Source organism: Eupeodes corollae, chromosome 1, assembly GCF_945859685.1.
Source record: "Eupeodes corollae chromosome 1, idEupCoro1.1, whole genome shotgun sequence".
In the NCBI taxonomy this organism is placed as follows: Eukaryota; Metazoa; Arthropoda; class Insecta; order Diptera; family Syrphidae; genus Eupeodes; species Eupeodes corollae.
In genome coordinates, this window is record NC_079147.1 from 128,473,608 (window position 1) to 128,496,429 (window position 22,822).

The 22,822-nt window shown below is 36.1% G+C and overlaps 2 protein-coding genes across 2 annotated transcripts in view; one reads left to right on the plus strand and one right to left on the minus strand.

Annotated features, from left to right (window-relative positions):
- Window positions 1–1,506: 1,506 nt before the first annotated feature.
- LOC129944558 (uncharacterized) lies at window positions 1,507–6,048 on the plus strand. Its single transcript, XM_056054083.1, has one exon. It carries the CDS (start codon window positions 1,507–1,509, stop codon window positions 6,046–6,048), a length of 4,542 nt encoding a protein of 1,513 aa, XP_055910058.1.
- Window positions 6,049–19,491: 13,443 nt separating this feature from the next.
- LOC129938394 (E3 ubiquitin-protein ligase HRD1) overlaps window positions 19,492–22,822 on the minus strand; it is a 73,147-nt gene continuing 69,816 nt past the window's right edge. The window contains exon 8 of the mRNA XM_056045928.1: window positions 19,492–19,896. Within this exon, the coding sequence (XP_055901903.1) occupies window positions 19,540–19,896 (357 nt within the window). The 3' untranslated portion in view covers window positions 19,492–19,539. The remainder of the gene's footprint in view (window positions 19,897–22,822) is intronic.

The following is a 22,822-nucleotide window of genomic DNA, read 5'->3' on the forward strand; positions in this document are numbered from 1 at the left end:
AAAGCACGATAACTATTATTGTCATCGAGTCTTATTTTTAAAAATAAAATTTGTGAATGGCAACATTCTAATTTGTCATGTCAAGTATAATTGTCTCCCTTTCGAACGAAAGAGAAAAACAATTATGAAACATTGGGCGCGCATGATCTCTTCTCGACGAAATTTTAAGGTTAGAATTAAAAGAAAGACGAATTTTTGGTTAGTTGCTAAAAGCAAGTTTAAAATTGAAGTTAAAATCTGACCAATTGTAAGTTTTGTATTTTTTGTTAAGAAATATTTCTAATATTATATATTTTTCTCTAGAAAATAAAATCGAACCAAATAAAATACATTTGAGTTGTTCTTCGATATTTATTCTTGGACAGAGTTTTTTGTGCTTGCAGCAACACCATTTTATTTTAATTGTTGGTGGTACCTATTCCACAACCGATTTTCTTAGGAAAAGATCACCACTACAGTTTTTCCTAGCCATTTGTTACGGAGAAAATGGTTCACAGTTGCAGTTTGTCCAGTTGTCGTCTACCAGATGATGACTCTATGGTATCTTGCGAAAGGTGTAAGCGCTGGTGGCATTACAGCTGTCACGATTTTGATCCCAGCAAGTACGACACAATAACTCCCTGGTTTTGTGAGGAGGAAGATTGTGTTCTACGAGAAGAGGGTGAAGTTTCAGGTGTGTTTCCAAGTCGCAGAGATTCTTTGCCAACAGCCGCTTCCACAGTAGATGAGTTCGAAGATGAAATTAATTTAATCATAGAAGCTGCTGCAGTGGCGCAAGCTGCTGTGGCTCATCGAGACAAGGAACTTTTGGAGTTGCGTGCTGAACTTGCGGAGACCAAGTTGAAGTTGTCAAAGGTCGCTATCGTCAATGATCACGTAGATTCTAACTCCATCAGCGTTCCAAAATCGAATTTAAACGCTTCAAAAACGAACAAGTTAGAAATAATTAAAAAGATCCAGGCTAATCATCAGGCACTTTTGAACAGCACGATTGGACACTACCAGTCTACTCCTTTACGACAAACTCTCTCTAAGAAACCAGACCAGCCTACACCACCGTTGCAAGAAACATCCGATCAGCATACAAGGGGAAGTGATACTTTTTCTCGAGACCAAGATATGGCAAATCTCCTTACTATATTAAATCGCAACAATGTGCAGGAGCTGCCGAATTTCGCAGGTGATAATAAAAGAGAGTGGCCTTACTTTGAAGAGGTTTTTAGATGTACCACGATCGAGGGGAGATACAGCTCTAAAGAAAATGTTGCACGTTTGCGTAAGGCATTAAAGGGAGAGGCCTATCAACTTGTAAGCGACCGTCTCAAATACTCATCTGATGCTGATGCGATAATGGATTCACTCCGCACCATGTTTGGTCGCTATGACGTCTTGGTTCACGACTTGACTTCGGATTTATTAAACCTCCCGAAGCTCACTTAGAAGTGTGATCCCAAGATTCGTTTATGGGCAGTAAAGCTCAACGGATTTGTCGCAGATATCAAAGCGATGAATAGAGAAGAAGACCTCACAAATGGATATGTTCTCACTAACCTAGCTTCTAGGTTAGGTGCAGGGCTTTACCAAGAATGGCAAAAGAGAAAATCAGTATTGTCAAGAGTTAATTTTCAACATTTTGCTGAGTTTATCACGGAAAGGGTTCTCGATTTACCTCCTGATCTGATGAAACCTGGTAGAACTTCAGAGCAAAAAAAATCACAGTCAGCTGTTATCACGAAATCTTCTCGAGTCCTTTTACATCAACCTGTTTCTTCATCTGCGTCAACCAGCCCATGTTGTAAGTGCCACAAACAACATTCTTTGCTTCAGTGCGAAGAGTTTTTAGCTTTGTCCCCAGATCAGAGGCAGAAATTCGCTAAGGAGAACTTTGTATGTTTCACATGCCTGGACCCATCGAAACACCAGTGGAAAGCATGTGGGAAAAAAAGATCGTGTGGTACTGACGGTTGCAACCGACGTCACCACCCGCTGCTGCACATGACATCAAGTGGCAGCAACTTCGAGTTAAATTCAGCTGCAGTTCCGTTCAATCCACAACCGCATTTCCACTCATCCCATGTTGGAACCAATGTCTCAATCATGTTCAAGATAGTCCCAATAAGGATTTATGGTAATGGAGACTTGTTTGCGGATACTTACGCTTTTCTAGATGATGGATCATCATTGTCGATGATTGAGCAGGATCTCTTTGTTGAACTTGGGCTGGATGGACATCCCGAACAACTAACGTTGCAGTGGATGAAAGGGATGTCTCGGATTGAAGATTCTATACGTACTTCTTTGTCTGTGTCTGGCATTAAGAGTCGTAAGCGGTATGTATTAGAGAATGTTTACACCATCAAGGATTTAGGACTTGCTAGTCAGTCTATTGATGTTACCAGTTTACAAAGCAAATATCCCCATCTTCGAGGTCTCCCACTTTCTGATCTGGTGAATGCTCGTCCGAAAATATTGCTTGGCTTGGATCAAGCAAAATTCTTACTAGGCCATGGTCAGCGTCATGGCAAGGATGAAGAACCTCACGCCTTAAAGACTCTCTTAGGCTGGATCGTGTACGGCAAATCAGTTCCATCGATGAATTTGTCTAGTTTGAATCCGGTTTCGAAACCATCTATGAACCTCATGTTCCATTATGCTATTAGGGAGGAAGTTGACCTTCACGATCTTGTTCAGCTCCATTTTACCACCGAGGAGTTTGGTGTCATGCCTCCAAAGGGTGAATTGCGAAGTCGAGAAGTCAGTCGTTCCTTTGATATAATGGAACGGTCATTAAAATTGGTAGACCGGCAATATGAGATCGGCCTTTTGTGGGACTCTAATGACGTAAAACTGCCTGACAGTTACGATATGGCTTTTAAACGTCTTATTGGGTTGGAGAAGTCCTTAAGGAAGAAGCCTCATCTACTGGAATGGCAAAACAATTATTTTCGTGATTTGATCTCTAAGGGTTATGCTAGAATAGCCTCGAAGGAAGACCTGGAGAAGGATTGGCCTCGGGTTTGGTACGCGCCAACCTTTATAATTGTAAATCCAAATAAGTTTCCACCAAAACCCAGATGTGTGGCAGATGTGGCTGCAAAAGTCAATGGTATATCGTTAAATACCCACTTGATGAAGGGCCCAGACAACCTAGTCCCATTACATGCTGGACTTTTCAAATTCAGGGAACGGCAAGTAGCTGTGAACGCCGATGTGCGTGAGATGTTCCACAGAATCCGAATAAAGTCTGAAGACCAGCAGTGCCAACGCATTCTATGGCGGGAAGGAGACACCTCTAGGCAACCGACTGTTTACATCATGGAGGTCATGATGTTTGGCCCTAGATGTTCTCCAACATGCGCGCAGTATGTTAAAAATCACCATGCCAACCTTTTCAAACTTGAGTGCCCAGAAGCCGTGGATGGATTGACTAAACGCACGTACGTCGATGACTATTTCAATAGCCATAACTCAGTTGAAGAAGCTATTTCTGTTACGAGAGATGCTATTCGTATTTGCCACACTATGAATTTTGATCTCGTTGGCATACAATCAAATAGTCGTGGCCTTTTGGACCAGATGCCGAAGGGTTATGTCAATTCTAAGTTGGTAAGCATTGATCCTAACGAAAGCGATTGTTTCTTTTCTAAAGTTCTAGGTATGTTTTGGCATCCATCCACTGATCACTTCTCATACAAACTTTCGGATGAGGAGACAATGAAAGAAATGTTAGCCGAGGATGCTGTTATTTCAAAACGACAGATGCTTAAGACCATAATGAAGATTTTCGATCCTCTTTGTATTGTATCATTGTTCATCATCCGTGGACGGATTATACTTCAAGAAGTATGGAGAGAAGGGTATGATTGGGACGAGCCAGTGTCACTTCATTTGCGAAGCTTGTGGTTGAGCTTTATAAATGATCTAAAGCAAATCGAAAATATCAGAATTCCTCGACGCTACGTAATGTGGAACCCTGACGATTGTAAAGTAAGTCTCATAGTTTTCGTCGATGCGTCAGAAAAGGCTTTTGCCGCAGTGGCCTACTTTCGTTTTGCTCGCAATGATGATGTTAAAGTTGCACAGGTCATGGCGAAGGCCAAAGTTGCACCTGTAAAACAATTATCGATACCTCGTTTGGAGTTACAGGCTGCTGTGCTGGGTGTTCGATTGGCAGCCACCATTCAGGAGTCACATACTATTAGAATTGACGAGTTGTTGTTTTTATCTGATTCGAAGACTGTGCTTGCATGGATCAATTGCACCAGTAAATTACCCTCCTTCGTTGCATCTCGAGTAGGTGAAATTCTAGAGTCCACTTCTTCGCGTCAGTGGTTTCATATCGGCTCTAAAGATAACGTGGCCAATGATGGGACAAAACGATTCGAGGCATCAATGGGAGATCAAAATACAAGATGGTTCCAAGGTCCAGATTTCCTAAAACTCTCATTCAAGGAATGGCCCATCACACCTTGCATAACTGCGTGCAATTCTGTGAGAAATAATAGTAAAGGCACCTTATTATTGCTCCACGTTTATAATCGAAAAAGTTACTATGGTGCATATAATTTGTTATCCGCCAGATTTCAAGCCAGATGGTCTTCCTCCGTCAGAGTCATTGCATTTTTGCTACGGTTCAAACGAATCCTTCAGAGAAAGAAAACCGATAGAGAAGTTTTTGTTACGCCTAGTGAGTTTCGTCAAGCCGAAGACTGGTTATTTAGGAAGATCCAAGAAGAGTCTTTCTCTAGTGATATCACTTTTCTTAGGTCAAGTGGTAAGGTCGGCTCTTCAAGCTCTATCCTGAGTTTGTCGCCGTTTCTTGACGAGGATGGTACATTACGACTTAGTTCGAGGGCTCAAAAGGCAAATTCTTCGTATTCATCCCGAAATCCAGCAATACTACCCAGCAGACATCCACTGGTCAACTTGTTCATCGATTATCATCATCAAAAGAACTGTCATATGGGAACTGCCACTGTTATTTCTGACATTCGTGAAAGCGCCTGGATAATCAGCATTCGAGGAGCCGTTGAGAGAGTGCGAAAGGCATGTTTTATGTGCAAACGCCTCAAGGCAAGAGCGGCTGTGCCGCTAATGGGGCAGCTTCCCAAAGCTCGCTTAGCCTTTGACTCCAGACCTTTTACTCATGTTGGAGTAGATTGTTTCGGCCCTTTGTTGGTAAAATTTGGTCGAGGTACTGTGAAACGCTACGGTATGATTTTCACCTGCCTTACATTCAGAGCAGTGCAGATAGAGTTGTTGAACGACCTAAGTTTGGACCAATGTACGATGGCTGTTAGACGTTTCCTTATTAACCGAGTTGTCACCAGATATTTCTATAGTGACAACGGTCTTAACTTTGTGGGTACAAAAAATTTATTGGATAAGGATGCTAAAGAGATGGAAGTCTCCCTCTGTGAATATTCGTCAAGGCAGGAGGGTGTTTTATGGCGCTTTATCCCGGCCTATTCTCCATGGATGGGCGGGGCTTGGGAACGTCTTATCCAGTCTATCAAAAGGAGCATCGATTTCGTCCTTAAAGGTCTCGTTCCTAGAGAAGATGTTTTGCGGAACGCCCTCATGGAGGCTCAGGGCCAGATAAACCGACGCCCGCTAACACACATTCCGGTTGATCCTGAAGACCCGAAACCTCTTACTCCGAACTCTATGCTCTTCGGGGAAGATGATCGAGACGTTACGGCCCCTGGAATATTCTCGGAAGCAGATTTTTGCAGCAAACTTTATAGTCGCCGATGCCAGCACTTGATGGCTCAGCTAGTAAGGCGCTGGTACCGCGAATATCTGCCTGTTATCACCAGACGGTCAAAGTGGTTTAAAGACACGAAACACGTTCAGATGGGAGACATCGTAATCGTAATCGAACCCAACGAAATACGTTCAGCCTGGCATTTAGGTCGTGTCATTGAGATTTATCCGGGACCAGATGGAGTTGCACGAATGGCTGACGTGAAACTATCTAACGGAGTTATAAAATATAAGCGTTCTATTGGGAGACTCGCTGTGTTGGACTTGGAGTCTTCATCCTAGGACCTAGTTCTCAGACGGGCCCCGGAATGTCATCGAGTCTTATTTTTAAAAATAAAATTTGTGAATGGCAACATTCTAATTTGTCATGTCAAGTATAATTGTCTCCCTTTCGAACGAAAGAGAAAAACAATTATGAAACATTGGGCGCGCATGATCTCTTCTCGACGAAATTTTAAGGTTAGAACTAAAAGAAAGACGAATTTTTGGTTAGTTGCTAAAAGCAAGTTTAAAATTGAAGTTAAAATCTGACCAATTGTAAGTTTTGTATTTTTTGTTAAGAAATATTTCTAATATTATATATTTTTCTCTAGAAAATAAAATCGAACCAAATAAAATACATTTGAGTTGTTCTACGATATTTATTCTTGGACAGAGTTTTGTTGTGCTTGCAGCAACAATTATTTTTTTATTATTAGCTGCGTTTAATTTTCGCTCATACCGTTGAAAAATGCAAAAAAAAAACTCAAGATTTGTTTCAATTTTCAGAGTTCATCGACTTAATTTTATCGATACGATAGTTGCAGGAACATTGAAAACGAGAGTTACAGAATGTAAACATGGATCATGAAAATAACACTCATCTCTTTTTTACATTCCTATTTTATTTGTGTGTACTCATTGTTTATTTTCTTTACATAACTCACGACATTTGCAAATTTCTGAAAATAAGTGATTTAAGAAGAGACTAAATAAAATGACCATCAACTTGTTACTTCTGTTGCCAATTTTAATTGCATAAGATTTGTGAATTGGTTAGAAGCTAATTCATGACAAATAAATGTTACGCTACATACATTTCATATATACAAATAAAGTCTAGTCTTAATAACCTTAACCTTGTTACAGTCTTTCTGAACACATCTTTTCTTGTTTTGGTTGTTAATGCCATCTATCTCCAACTCAGAGAAAGAGAAAAACAAATTCACCACGATTTACCGTTATAACGGTTACCGTAATTTATTGACCAAAGAAAATTGTTTGCTAGAATGAATTATATACAAATAAATAACCTTAACCTTGTTACACTCTTTCTGAACACATCTTTTCTTGTTTTGGTTGTTAATGCCATCTATCTCCAACTCAGAGAAAGAGAAGGGAAAAACAAATTCACCACGATCTACCGTTGTAACGTTTACCGTAATTTATTGACCAACGAAAATTGTTTGCTATAGTCTGTCCGATAAAAATTGGCAGTACAGGGAAGATAGGGATATCTGCATCTCGTTCGCACTCTTTTCCTACGCATAAGTACCTTTCTCAAAAAAGCTCTTACAGGGTTGCCGTAATGCGCATTTTGAATTTGAAAAAGCTAAAAAAAATAACTGCAGGGTTACCATTCTTATTTTTTACATTGAAATTTCATTTTGTTCATAATTATATATGAAAATGAAATAAAAATTATCGTTTTCCACACCACCAAGAGGTAAGATAAATGGCGCGTTTTTGAAGGGTACCCCCTGTAGGCCTAATCCCTTTTTGATAAAAAACAAACAAAAAAAAATGTATTCATAAATATTAAGATAACAAAAAAATAAAATAAACAAGCATAACAAAAATAAATAACAATTCATGTTTTATAATATTTACATATAAATATATACATTTTAATCCGAAGAGTAGTTACTGCTGCTGCTCTCTTCATCTAAATTTATGATGAAGCTTTCCACAGCATCTTCCGAAAAAACGTCCATTTCCCACATTTTTGGCTCAACCACCTGCTCAACGTGTTGGACACACCAATGCCATTTTTCAGCGTCCACGTTTTGTATTGCACTTTCGAAAAGGCCTTTTAGTTCTGTCATCTTAAACGACTTGTTTCGACTTGCCACGAATCCTTTTACTTGAGCCCAAAAAAATTCTATTGGATTCAGCTAACAGTGGTAAGGAGGCAAGCGAAGCACTTCGTGTCCTGCAGCTTGGGTCATATCGTCAACGACGTATGTTTCATACCTGGTTTTATGGTGCTTAACAATGCTCAACAACTCTGCCTTCACCATATCATCCTCGAAAGAAATATCGTTTGACCGGAGCCAAATCTTTATGTCGTTTTTTTTTTGTTGCTGTAGTTGGAGCTTTGTTTTTCTTTCGTGAATGATATGATGCGTTATCCAGGACAATAACTGAGTTGGGATCCAGGCACGTAAGTGTTTCCTTAAACCACTTTTCATAAACGTCGGCGTTCATATCTTCGTGATAATCACCACTGCTTCCAGAAACGAAACATAGGAGTCCGCCATCTACGAAACCTGTGGAGCTTCCTATGTGCGTTATTATAAGCCTCTTCCCTTTTCCCGATGGTGCACGCAAACCTGTTGATGAACCTTCCGTGAAAGCTTGCCGAGGTGTTAATATGGACGGATCTTGCCAAACTTTTTCTTTTGTGTGCCCTTCGTTTAGCCAAGTTTCATCAGTGTAATATATTTTGCGGTTTTGTTCCCTAAGTTTTTTTATTTCACGCAAGTATCGCCTTCTCTAGGCGATAATGTCATTTCTTTCTAATAATACATTTTTTCGCTGGCGACTGGCAAACTTAAAGCCAAGATTTTTTGTCAAAATCGTGTGCAAGTAAGACCTGCTGATTTTGTTGATGTTGACATTAAGTTTTACCTCATTCAGGATTTTGTCAAGCGTCGGTAATTCATTATTTGAAAAAAATTGGTGAACTATTTGTCTAATTGCACATTTATCAAAATCATCAAATTTTAATTTTGCGACCAGATTGGTTTTTCTTTTTTGGTGGTGAGTTGTGGCCTTTGGTGCTGTTTTCCTTCAGAAGTCTGTATACTGTTCGTTCAGATACAGAAAAAATATCAACAACCTGCTTTACAGCCTCGGTTTTGCTTTGCAGGTTCTTACAAATAGCTTTTGTCGCCTCAACTATATCTTTTTTTTTGTTGGCACTCAAGTCCTTTGAGCCTGTTGATGTTGAAGCCATTTTTAATTTGCACAACACAACAAAAACACAACAATAAAATACAAACAACACCACAAAATCATAAAGATAATATACAAACAAAACAACAAAGGCACAACACTAAAAAACAAACCACACAACAATAGAACAACAACAGCACAACTAAATTATTACAATAATGCACAAAAATAACTCGCAAAATGAACAAACCTACCGCCCGGCACAAGAATCTACGCAAATAATATACTTCCTCAAATAAAATGGCTTTGATTTTTATAACTGCATTTTAACTGATTTCCAGAACTTTAAAAGAAATACAAAAGTCAAAACACAACACGATAACACTCATCGTTAAGAACTTTTAAAAAAGCTCTCAAAGCAAAAGCTCCTCAACAGAAACCCATCGAAAATGTAAGAAAAAAATACGAAATGAGTTAAGAAATTGAAAAAGGCAACTCTGAATGTGTGTGATTTAATGAGGGTTGAAAAGCAGCACATTTATCAAAATCAGTGCATGCTCAAGTGTGTGCCAGGTAGGTCGTTGTGGGATCTACGTTGGATGCCATCGAAAATTCATGGGTGTTTTATTAAACTTTTTAAAGGAGTTTCCTTCAATTGGGTATGGTGTAGAAAATAGCGCGCCACTGATTTTTAAAAAGCTCTCCCATAAGGCCTGTACTGCCAATTTTATCGGACAGACTATAGAATGAATTTGTGAAAATCAGAGAGAGAAAGAAAAGTCAAATGTCTCAATCCCTCAACTAAAGTTTTGAAGTTTTTTCTCTCTCTCTGCTCTGGAGGTGAAAACGTGTATACACCGATACGAATTCAACACCCTATAAAAAATGAGTGTAAAAGGTTTCAAAGGGACGGAGACGAGGAAATTTTACTCTCTCGATTAGGTTTTTCTTTCTGCTTAAGACTTTGTAGGCATAATTCTCAGGTCCCCCGCTTACATTTTCTGTTATGAAACATCCTTCACCGAAGCATTCTAGTTCGTCATCGTCAGTCATATCCAGAGAAAAAAAACTAAACGAGAGAACCAAATCCGACGGTTGCTCTCTTTTTGCCAACAAGATGCGATTTGCACATAAACTTGCATATGTATTAACTCCATATAAAAAAAATGTGGGCAACGAATAATTATGCATGAGAATTACAGAATGTAAACATGGATCATGAAAATAAAACAACGCAGGAACATTAAAAACATTTTTATTTACTCATCTCTTTTATCCATTCCTATTTTATTTGTGTGTACTCGTTGTTTATTTTCATTACATTACTCATGACATTTCCAAAATTCTGAAACTTAGTGATTTAAGTAAAGACTTAATAAAAAGACCGTCAATTTGTTATTTCTGTTACTCAAAGAAAGAGAAAAGGAAAACAAATTCACTACGATCTACAATTATAACGTTTACCGTAATTTATTGACAAACGAAAATTGTTTGCTAGAATTAATTTGTAAAAACCAGAGAGAGAAAGAAATTTCAAATGTCTCAATTCTCTCTGCTCTTCGAGGTGAAAACACGTATACACCGATACGAATTCAACACGCTAAAAAAAATTAGAGTAAGTGGTTTCAAAGGGACGGAGACGAGGAAATTTGAGAGAAAAAACTTCAGACATTTGACATTTCTCGTGGAATTAGAATTAGAAAACAAAACAATTTCTCTTATATTTTATTTCAACCCATTATTTAATTATAATTGAATGTAATAAAATAAGGAAAACACAAATTTTTTCATTGTGTATATAAAATAAGAAACAAAATGCCAAAACGATTTAAGAATCAAGTGTGGAAGATTGTTGAAACAGCGGCTAGTGATGCTGGGAATAGAGATGGTGCTTCAACGTGGTGGTGCAGCAGTCACAGCTTCTTTCAACACCTCTGAACAGCTGACTGCATCCGCCATTTTTCTTTTAATGTGGGGAGTATGCACATCTTCTTGCATAAGTATTCGTTCCTCACATTTTTTTTACATGGAGTTAATACATATGCAAGTTTATGTGCAAATCGCAGCTTGTTGGCAAAAAGAGAGCAACCGTCGAAGTTGGTTCTCTCGTTTAGTTTTTTCTCTCTGGTTTCATTTCAGCTGTGTTCAGTAGCTAAGCAGATTTTTTTTGTATTGATTGTTCAATATCAAATTTGTTTCATTCACAGCAAATATTGAACAGACGTTCACGGAAGGATTTGTTATTCGGCCCTATCGAGGTAACCGTCGGAGCGGAACTTGTTCCCATTTGAAGAGTCAAAGAAAAAGAATAATTTGAAAAAAAAACTGTTGAAACATAAGTTTTATTTATTTACAAGCAATACAAGCAATAATAATAAGCAACGGATAGTGTTGGTTTATTTTTGGACGCTGAATCAAATGAGATTAGGGCGCAAAATAGAGAAAATAGGAGAACATTGCGAAATGAAAGCTATGTATGTATATAAGTAAACTATCTGACGCGGCGTAAGTAAACTTATTTTCTAATCTAATTCGTATCTTCTAATAATTCTAAGATTCTCTTCCAGATTCAAGAAAAACTTTCGCCTGAATAAAAATGCGTTTGCTTTTGTTTTGGAGCAGATTCAACACAAATACAAAACAAATCATCGGTCTGATGTGTCACTCCGGAACATAAATTAGAAGCTTGCCTCAGATTTTTTGCCGAGGGAAACTACTAACATGGTTTTGGAAAAGATTTTCAATGTTCAGTTGGCCAGTCGAATAAGAGCCGTTAATGCTAACTACCAGGGAGCAAACCACGACTCTCATGTTTTTTCTTTGAGTCTTGAACGATGTTATTTCTCAAGAAATCATTTAAGTACAAGAAATAGCTGGTTGCTGGTTAAACATTTTTTTTACAACGATACAGACCATCTGAATTTGTTTCTTTTTGTAGGCGATTCAGGATATTCATTGGAGCCCTGGCTTATGACACCATTCAGGACTCCTACACCGCAAAGCGCAGAGAGCCGTTTTAATATATGTCACAGAAGAGCTAGTAATTCAGTTGAACGTTCAATAGGATTATCGAAAAGCAGATTTCGTTGCTTGTTAGGTGCAAGACAGTTGCACTTTGCACCTTTGAAATCTGCACAAATCGTTAACGTTTGTTGCGCTTTACACAACATATGTTTACATTTTAATTCAAGTTATGAAATTTTCGAGCATGAAGATTTAAACAATACGGAAAAAGAAATTCATGAAATTCAGACTAATTTGCTTCGAAGCCAAGTAGCTACAATTTGAAATGAAATAATTCAACTCAACTTTGATGCATAAACATTTATTGAAAATAAATTTATATATTTGAAAACAAAAATATCACAAGCCTTCATGGTGTTTGTTTGGTTCTTAAAACTATATTTTAAAAAAAGAAAACACTTTCCGCAACAAGAACTTGTCGGAGGACTTCGGAAAATTGTTTGTTTGTATCTGTCAAGAATAAAACAAAACAAGTACTTCATCGCAAAGCATCGCATGCAAATTGCATGCGTTGAATTTTGTCGGAGAGAATGTCCGATCAGCTGATGGGACAACCACCTTGAAGCAAAATGTCTCCGATTCGGAGGAAATCGGAGAGAATTCCGCTCGATTACCTCGATAGGGCCGATTAATTCATACAATTCAGCAGAATTATTTATAATGGATTTTTGGGGTTGGTTTTCTCTTTGATCAAATTTACTCCAAAATGAATTAAGAATAAGTTTTGCCGAAAAGCTTTTACCTTCATTTTATTATTTCATTATTTCGGAATAATCAAGCTCGATATTTTCAATTTTGATTAAATTAGTAATGTAGTTAGGCTTATCTTCTTCCGTTATACAAGCTGCAGGCCGCAGGCCACCCCGACGCTTCTTGTTTAATTTTTGAAAATGTATCTATCATAGCGTCAAATAAGCCTCTTAAATTTGTATTTTTATCATACTGTATAATATCATATTCCCATATTTTGAAAATTGTAAGATATCATCACTACACACTTTATCGCTGCAAGAACTGCACAAGGTTAACATCAGTTATTTGTTTGATAGAAAGAACAGGATGAAATAGTTGATTCGGAGGTAGTATTTTGCACTTGATTAAACTACTGTTTTGTTCAAGTTTTAAATATGAACATTCGAAAGAATCTGTGTGTATTTTTGGGTGTCCAATGGGAAATTTTCCATATTTACAAACCCAAGGATATAAGGAACAAATAAATAAATATATTTTATTTGTTCTCCTTCCGTACATTGATAGTAGCTAGATGTGTTATCAGTTCGTCCGACATAAAAAGCTTCACGAGGATCGAGCGGAGATTTTTTAACGAGATTATGTGTTCTTAAAAATTCAAGGTCCGTGTCCTTAAACAGAGATAACTTATTTTTGAAATGGCATTCCCATTCTTCGATGTCATCATACTTCAATGACTTTAAACGAGCTGTTTTTGCTAACGTCCTTTCAAACCTTCGATTTAAAGTATCAAATTTATTAACAGTGAGAGGTTCATTCCTATTATACTTTTGACATTCACGATGACCATGATAATAACACCCAAAAATTTCAAATATTTGTTTAGTTTCCTCGCAAAATATATCAACTTTGACTCCGGCAACAACTGTTTCTTTATTTCTTTAACTACACTGCTGGTAGAAATGCAGATTATATATGGCAATACATAAATTACATCTTTTCTGGAAGACACAAATTAGGCTTATGTAATTTGAATGGAGAGAAATCTGATTCTTTTTCTTCGCAGCTCTCAAAATCATAAGAAATGTAAGAACATTTGTGGAAATTTGGTTTTCTTGTATTTGGTATCATATAGCATTAGTGATTTTGCGGGACATATTATATCTTGCATGTATGACAAAAATATTCACCGCACACATGATCACTTTTTTCAGTAGTTTTCAGGCAATTTAGACATCTTTTGACTTTATCACACATAGATTGTTGTCCTGAAGATTTGTGGTAGTCGAAACATATTTTACCTCGAAAATTTCGATTACAGAGAATCTCATTACCAGTTTTTTTGTGGCATTGTGGACAAGATTTAATACATCTGTGTGCTTTTCTATTATCATACGGCTTATGGCATGTCTCGCAATAGTTGGAACAACAGAATGCAGCAGATAATAAAATTATTACATTAAAATGATTTTTGTAGTGAAGTTAATTAATTCTTTTTGGTTCATCTGTTGCTATCCCCACTGTCCTTCCTTTTGTTGCATATTCATAAACCTTAATTATATAATCGGCTAGATATCTCTGAAATCCTTCTTTTATACTTCAGCCAACTAATGGTACAATGAAATTGGCATTATTAACCAATATTTCCGTTCTTGTTGCTAAGGCTCGGGGAAAACACAAGTTGTCCTTGTTTTTGATGGATATGATTCCACGTTTTTTAAGGCATTCTTCCCCATATGAATTGGAATGAGATTTGCGGGTATTCCCTCTACCTGAAGGTAGTTTTATGGAAGTAAACGTTAATTCGAAAGTAGCTGTGCAGAATCCTTCCGAGTTACTGTGAAATATTTTAGGCATCATTTCCCATAAATCCTCGATTTTAAATTCTGATGCGTTCTTAAAATACACCCAACCACTTCCACTCTCCTTGGAAAATCCTTTTCAATTAAACGTCACTCCAACATTGTCCATGGCCCCCTCACCTTGAAATGCAAATTTAAGTGCCTCTTCAACTGCAATTCTTACCCATGTTGTCGGCTCTGGATAGGACTAATCCTAAACTCTATTTCGTTGGCCTTCAGGTTGAACCACTTTACTTTTGTTTCAGTGGATGAAACTACCTCATATAACGCTATTGAATAAAAACAAAATTATCTATATTTTCTTTGTTTTTTAAAACAAATTTTCTATAATTTACTTTTTCTTCAACGGGTGGGAGGAATTCAAGTTTTGTTTGCCCTCCTGGAATTGATGCTTCAGAAACCTTCAAAAAATACCCTGATTACCTACCTGAAAGTGAAAAAAGGTAAAAATACCTTAAAACTCACCATTTCCAAAAGAATTTTTGGACCGTGTTTCGTAAGAGTTTTCTTTCCATTTTTTATCAAGTAGGTAATGGATTGAAGATCGTTTATACTTTTTAATGGTTTAACCATACCAAATTTATTCAACCTATTTTGGATTCTTATTTCATTTTTCTACTGATCACTACAAAATTCACAGTTTAACTAACCAATCCTTTTTTAAAAATCTTCCATACACCAAAAGAAAAATTATGAACAGAAACACCCATTTATGTATAAGCTCACGCCATATAAATACATATTCCCATCTATTGTCCATTTGACAAATGCAAACACAGGCATTTAATATCAACATAATCATTATTCTTAATGTTGTAGAATTTTGTATTACTTCTCTTCAAATCCAATACATCGGATCGCTTCATCCTAAAAAATCGTTTGTCTTCAGATATCAATTTAAATTTAATAACAATTTGGCCCGTTACGGAATTCATTTTTTTTCTTTTAAAAAAACATTAGAACAAATCTAATCGTGTTGATTTCATTTGAAACGAGAGCTAGGCTAGGTACGCAACGCAATGCTTTTATTATTCCAGGTTCAGCGAGTGGTTAGGGATAGAGTTATAAAATATTAATTGTTCTTTGTCTATAGTTTATGCCAGAAAATTAAACAAACAAATCCAATACATCGGATCACTTCATTCTAAAAAATTGATTTATTGACAATTATTATTTTTTTTCTAAAATACATTCTTATCCTATCCTTCGCAACTACATACAAAAAAGACGGCCACGACCATGACGGCGACCACCACGACGACGCGACCGACCGAAGGTAGCAACCACCACCAAACACATTATACACACCCCCCACAATCATCACGATGCATTCACCGCAAATTCTCCAAATATCCAAAACTACTTCACACACATCTTCCTTAAACTCTTCCCAATCCAACGGTAAATCCCTCATCATCCCTCACACTCCCCCAAACACCAAACACATATTTGTATTAATTATTGTATTTACATCATCAACACCGACAGATAAACTACCCTAACATACCCCGCCGCCGCCTGTTCCTCACTTCTATTATAATCCAAGAAAACATTTACGATCCTCAACATCACTAACCAACCCTTCATGATCATTACTTCCGCATGCGGCGCCGCACAGTGGTTCGGTTTGTATGGGAGAGCGGAAAAAAGTCTGTAAAATCTGAACGGTTCAACGGATTTAAATAAAATTTGGCATACATGTTAAGATTAGTCTTATATATATTTGGTCAAGAAAAAATTATTAGAAAAAAAGTTATTGACATTTTTCTAAAATTTGAGGCTTTTGATGTTATATTTAAATAAAAGTTTTTTTTTTAGTAAAATCTTAACTTTTTATTTTGAACAAAATATTATTACATATTAAACAGGAAGAAGCTGCAGGAGTTTCTGTTATAGATTGAGCTGTCTTCCCGTCCAGCATTGTGAACATGAGTTCGTGTTTGATTGTAAACTGACGTTCGCCTATTTGAATTATCGTCTGAGTTAAATTACTGATTTCCGTATCTATTCTTTGTTTCTCGTTTCGTATGATTTCTGCAGTTTCTTTAACAAAAGAAAATTGGATGGCTCTGCAGTATCTTGTAGAGGATGGTCGATCGTTGTTCCACACAATAATATCCCTGTTATCCTCCATAGCCATTTGCATTGGTACCAAAGATGTCATAAACATATTAGCGTCCGAAGTTTCTTCATTGTCAAATGTTTGACTGTATTGTGGTTGTCCAGAGGCACCATCACATCCCTATTTAGTGTACAATGTTAAAGACTGTCCTTCAATTCTGGATATCTCCTCTGATGTCTTTCCTTCTAATAACCTTGTTGCAGTGTGGTCTAACAATTTTTGTAGTGGCACACTTGCTGAGCTTTCCGTAATGCTTATATCTAAAGGATAGCACTTTTTTTTTGCTTCCAGTAATTTAATATAAGGTGGAAAAACATCATGTCCTTCATCTTTTAGGGCATGTCTTAATACTTCATATTGGCGTTTCGACAATTCTGCTTGTATAAATAATGCAAGAGCCTTATCCGGATCAAATTGTGAGCAGGAAAAGCTCTCTGATGTTGCTGCATAGTTTATCTCTTCTTGAGGAAATATATTTCTAATTTCGTCCCTCTTATACCTTTTAGCTCGATCACAGCATTCGTCAAAACTCTTTCGTGGTCTTCCCATATTAGTTGACGTTTCAGCCAATACACTTTGGGTTAGTTCTACTTCGAAAACTCCTTCGAGCCAATGAGTGTATTTTTTTTCAAAATGACTTTTTTTTCTATGAACTGCGTTCCATCGACTCAAAAAATGAGGCACAAAACGTTTATTTAATTTTGACAGCACAGTTTCTATTTGCTCAGAAATTAAGTTGGGGTATTCCCTTTTAAAATATGGTAGAAGATTTTGAACATCATGTCCATTAGTGATAAGTTCACTACACAACACCGAATAAGGAATTTCGATTGAATGCATTTTAATGTATTGAATTCACTATTCACTATATGTATATTTGTTATTATATTTCACTTCACTTTCACTTATTGATTGATCAGAGTAAACATTTTTCTTAAACACCTTGCACAAATGGTCAATAACTCAATACTGACTTTTTTTTAATTTAATCCTTTATATATATAGATTTAAGTAAGAGATTTTATTCTAACAGGTAATACAAAATTACGCAATACACAACAAAAACAAAGCAATAAAACTTTAAAAATAACACCTTTTTTATTTCTACCTGGCCTACTTTTAGCAAAAAACTAAAAAAATAAAGGATTATCCCTAATCCTTTTTTTTTCGTGTGTTCTTTCCAAGAAAATTGAGTTCAAAGTTGAAAAAATTTTCCGGGCAGAAATAAATGGTTTCGCAAAAATCGAAATTCTCAGACCTGTGTCAATGTATTAATTTTGTTTTATTTTTAAAATAAAGTTTGACATTTTTTCTTAAAATAATGGGCTTAACCAGTTCATTCTGACAATTAATAACGAAGAAATCAAACTTTTTGGTAAACACCACCGTCAAAACGGAGTTTTTTTGAAATCTGATTCAGTGAAACATTTTTGATCATAACTTCCACATCTGCACGTATCTACAGCTGATTTTTTCTGTGCTTTTACATAAATGCATGGAGCATATGCTGGCATACTTACTTTCTTGGAGTCTTTTGGAGTTTTTTTTGAAATCAAAAAGTTTAAAAAAAAGCTTCAGACTACTTATAGAAGGTATCTTTTATAAATAATCATTTTTTTTTATTTTAGATAATCGAAAATAGACCAATTAAATTATTTAAGAAGCTAGAGAATTTATTTAAAGGAACTTCGGAAAAAAACATCTCAAAATTTGTTGAAAATACGTTTCGCGATTTGAGTAAAATTATTTTTCAACTTTGAGGGCTTGTAAATCAGAACATACAATATATATGTTGAAAAATACTTTTAAATCATACGCTCGGGTTATATAAGAGTACTTAAACATAAAATTTAAAAGGATAAATATATGTAACTTCTTAAAAAGACTTTTTTCCGCTCTCGCACCACTGTGCCGCGGGAAACAATATATCAAACACAATACCGCACCAATTAAAAACCCATTAAAAAAGCTATACAAAAAATTACCATGCTCAACAGCCGCACATTCTACTGACAAGGACACTTTAATCGAAGCTTTTCGGTAATTCTGGATCCAAATATGCTGCGATTATTAAAACAAAAATTATTGTTTACTTTCCGTTTTATAGAGGTTATATCCAACAATGAAGGACATAGTCATTACTCATCCTAGTGGAGCATTTTTATGTACGGAAAAAAAGAAGGTCTAAGATGACGTGGGGAGGCTTATACCCATCAAACGTATTAATTAAGTACGTTTATGAACAAAAAACACGAAATATAATAATGATAATACATTTATAGATTTTTGCATTGAGCAAATTAAAGTACAATCAAAGCGATCCGGCAAATTAGAGGAGCGGTCCGGTGACTTTCACTACGTATGACATTAAATATATATGTCATTATGTACTCGTATGAACGCAAGCATATGTATTATATTATTATGTGCGATTGATGGAAGAGAATTCAAATATGAAGTGAGATCAAGTATCTCTAATTTTTCTAAGTTTTTAGGATTATTTGGTTATTACTTATATACTTCGTTGATATCCATACAAAAGAATCCATCAAGATGTGATTCCGTATTTGGTGGTACTCGGTGCATGCCTGCAACTTTCGGGGCGCAGTGCCGCTATCCACACCAGAAGTTTATTATAACACTTATAACACTTTTAAATATAAAAATATGAGCATCAGAAACCTTACCTCTGCTTATGGGAAATCTGTTGTTTTTTTAATAAAATATTTAATTTATTAATCTTCTACGGATGAAATACTTAAATTCAATTTTACCCAAATTTAGAACATTCTAATTAAGCAAGGAAAAGGTATTACATGAAATACTTACACAGGGGAATTATTTTAATGTGAATAACAAATAAGACCTTAATTAGCTGAAGCAAAAATTTGGTAATAATTTTATTTATTCATATAAATTTTAAATATCAGATTGTATATGTGTTGTGCCGTCCAAAAACTTCATTCTTTTATTCCGCAATTCAATTAAGGCTGGGGAATTAATTTCATCTGCATCAGTACTAACTATATTTAGATCATCCCCATCAATGTCTTCAATTTTCACATCACTTACGCTTGCATTCGATAAAACTAAATCATTTTTATTTTCAGAAGTTTTGGAATCATTCGAATCCGTCCGTACTTTGATGTTTAATGTTACATCATCTAGGTCAATTTTTTTTTCCAGCTCTGCGGTAGAGTTGTAATCACTTACCGAAGTATATTGGTTCATAAGAACGACGGAAGTTTCCAGTAATAGTTTGATATTTCCTAAAACCTAAAAAAGGGATACAAAAGTGGAAATATTTTAAAATTGTATTTTTTTTAGTTTGGGTGAGAAAATTATAAAGTAACAGATTATCAAATAAAGAAAGTAAATTTATGATTTATTTTATTGGATGTAGCTGATAAGTTCACATTAATTAGTGAAAATTTGAATCTCCTTTTCATAACCATTGGAAGTTAACATACCAAAGGGAAAATAGAAAAACACGATGGTATTTATTTAAAAAGCATATAAAGAAAGTATGGAGCTATCCAATAAAGTAATAATTTCTTCTTAATGATATCAATATGATATTCATTTTTTTTATTCAGTATACAATTTACAAAATTAAACATTTCCTCTTTTTATGACAGCCGCCGCGCCGCCCCCTGAGCCATTAAGTTCAGAGTTTAGTTGCATGAACAATTACGTTAAACTGATTTGGTTTTCTGATTTTATGAAAAAGAACTAAAAAAATAAAACTGTCTGTTTTTCCTATCTATTTAATTTATAAATTTTAAAATTTATTTTGGATTGCAAGTAAAAATTAAATTTTATTAGGTTAGGTTAGGTTATAGTGGCTGTTCAAGATGGAAACGGACACACTTAGGCCAGTTTAATGGCCCATTGTGATACCACATGAATCTTGAGGCTTCCTCCTAAGCTCAATGGAACAAGCTTGAGTCCCTTACGAAACGTGAGAGGCTGATTATACCGATATGATTTAGATCGTTTAGATCGTTAAAGAAGAATTCTCTTAGGTAATTCTGCTATAGCAACGTCGTCCGCATAGGCTATCACTCTGAAACCCTCCGCATCCAGACTAGTTAGGATTTCATTCACCACTAGGTTCCAGAGGAGAGGGGATAGAACACCACCTTGTGGTGTCCCTCTACTAACGAATCGTCTGCTAGAAGAGTTGCCCAGTTTTGAGTTAATTATTATGCTAGTAAGCATTTAATGAATTAACTCCCGAAGCGAACTCTCTACATTTAGAGATGTCAGTGCAGATGTGATTGCAGATGTGTCCACGTTGTTAAACGCACCTTCGATGTCAAGGAAAGCAACCATAGTATACTCTTTATGATGGAGGGAATATTCGATGGTGCGTACTAAAGTGTGTAACGCTGTTTCCAACGATTTACCTTTACAGTAGGCATGTTGAGACGAAGACAGAAGTCTTGTATCGATACGTGCCCTTGAATGGATATCAATCAATCTTTCTAGGGTCTTAAGAAGGTATGATGATAGACTTATAGGTCGTAGATCTTTAGGATTGACTTGGGAGCATTTACCTGCTTTAGGTATAAAAACAACTTTAACTTCTTTCCATGCCGAGGGAATATGGACCAGGTAAAGATAGCTGGTAAGAATTGTCTCAAGGATTGGTGGAATTATATCAGAAGCCAGAAATTTTATTAGACTAATGGCCAATTTCATAAACATTTACTTTAATCGCTTTTGGCTAAACTCCTTTTGGATAATATCAGACCATTATTTTTTTTTAGTTTTACATTTTTGTGATATTTTAGTTAAAATTGAGTTTGCTCACATCCCTATATACAAAAGATAGGTTTTGACTGTGTATGAAAAAAAAAACAAAAAAAAGTGAAACAACATTGTACATAAATAATATTCAAATTGAAAATGAGTGCTAATACAGTAAATAAACGATACCGTGAGAAACTTCAAGAGCTTAATCGAAAATAAGTAACCGATGATGGAATCATTGTGGCGTACCAAAATAAGTGAAGGTACGGAAAGCATAACACGTTCTACACACACACTTCCACACCACAACTTGCTCTTATTTTTTTAGCAATAGCATCAGAGAATAAAATAAAGACAAATTTTATTGAAAATGCCAAGAATACAAAAAAAATGTATACAAAGCAAAACGAACGTTCGTTAATGTGATCATAAAAAACTTAAGTTGGAAAAAGAGCGGAAAAAGAGCACGAGATACTAGTTCAAGTTTTTGTTTTGTTCACCAGTGTCAGTAGCTCTTTAAAATGCATAAACCTCGAACAGAAGGCTGCAAGGACGAAAGTAGAAACATCACAATAGAGCTGAGGATAAATGCCGCTTTAATTACTTGATAGTTCGGTTAGGAGCATGCACCAACGGAATTGAAGTATTGTTTGCCTGTTACTTAAATAAGGAGGTTTTCAAAATTGCACCAACTATAGATGATTCAGTATTCTTTACATCGCTTTTAAAATACTCATTGTCGTAATATGTAAACGTGTAAAGCTCACTCTATAGGTTCTTATCAGTGTGATTTTAGACAAGGAAAGTCGATCACATATTCAGACTACGGCTGATTCTGGAAAAATCTCAAGAACATCGAATCGACACTCGCCATCTCTTATTCGATTTCAAGGCCCCATATGACAGTACCTACAGGGACAAACTATATAGAGAACCCCTGCCAAACTTGTCGGTTTGTGCAGTATGGCCATGGATAATTCGGGTTGCCCCATAAAGGTTAGAAACGACTTATCATTTCCATCCTGCTGTACGGTGCAGAAAGAAAGCATTTAGGGTCGTTTCTAGATAAAAGCTTTTCGCGTGATCTACGATCCCAAATGCATTGAAAGAGAGTGTAGGAGAAGATGGAACGTTAAAATGTACAGCCTGTACAGCGACATACACCTACCCAGAAGGATAAAAATACAACGACTGAGATGGTTGGGTCACGTAGCACGCATGGAAAACAATGCTCCGATGTGGAAAGTGTACGAATCCACGCCCATATGACGGCGCAATAGATGAATACCGCGGATTATGTGGCATGCACAAGTGAAGAGCGGCTGCACATCTAGCTAGGGACCGAGCTAGATGAAAAAGTTTGTTCGGTGAAGACCTAGTACTTTCAAATTTTATCTGAGATCAAATTCAGGTGATAGCTTGTATATAAAATTTTACGATATCGATC

What these genes read in the sequence shown, in the direction of transcription:
- LOC129944558 (XM_056054083.1), top strand. Translation starts at nt 1,507, where the DNA reads ATGAATAGAGAAGAAGACCTCACAAATGGATATGTTCTCACTAACCTA.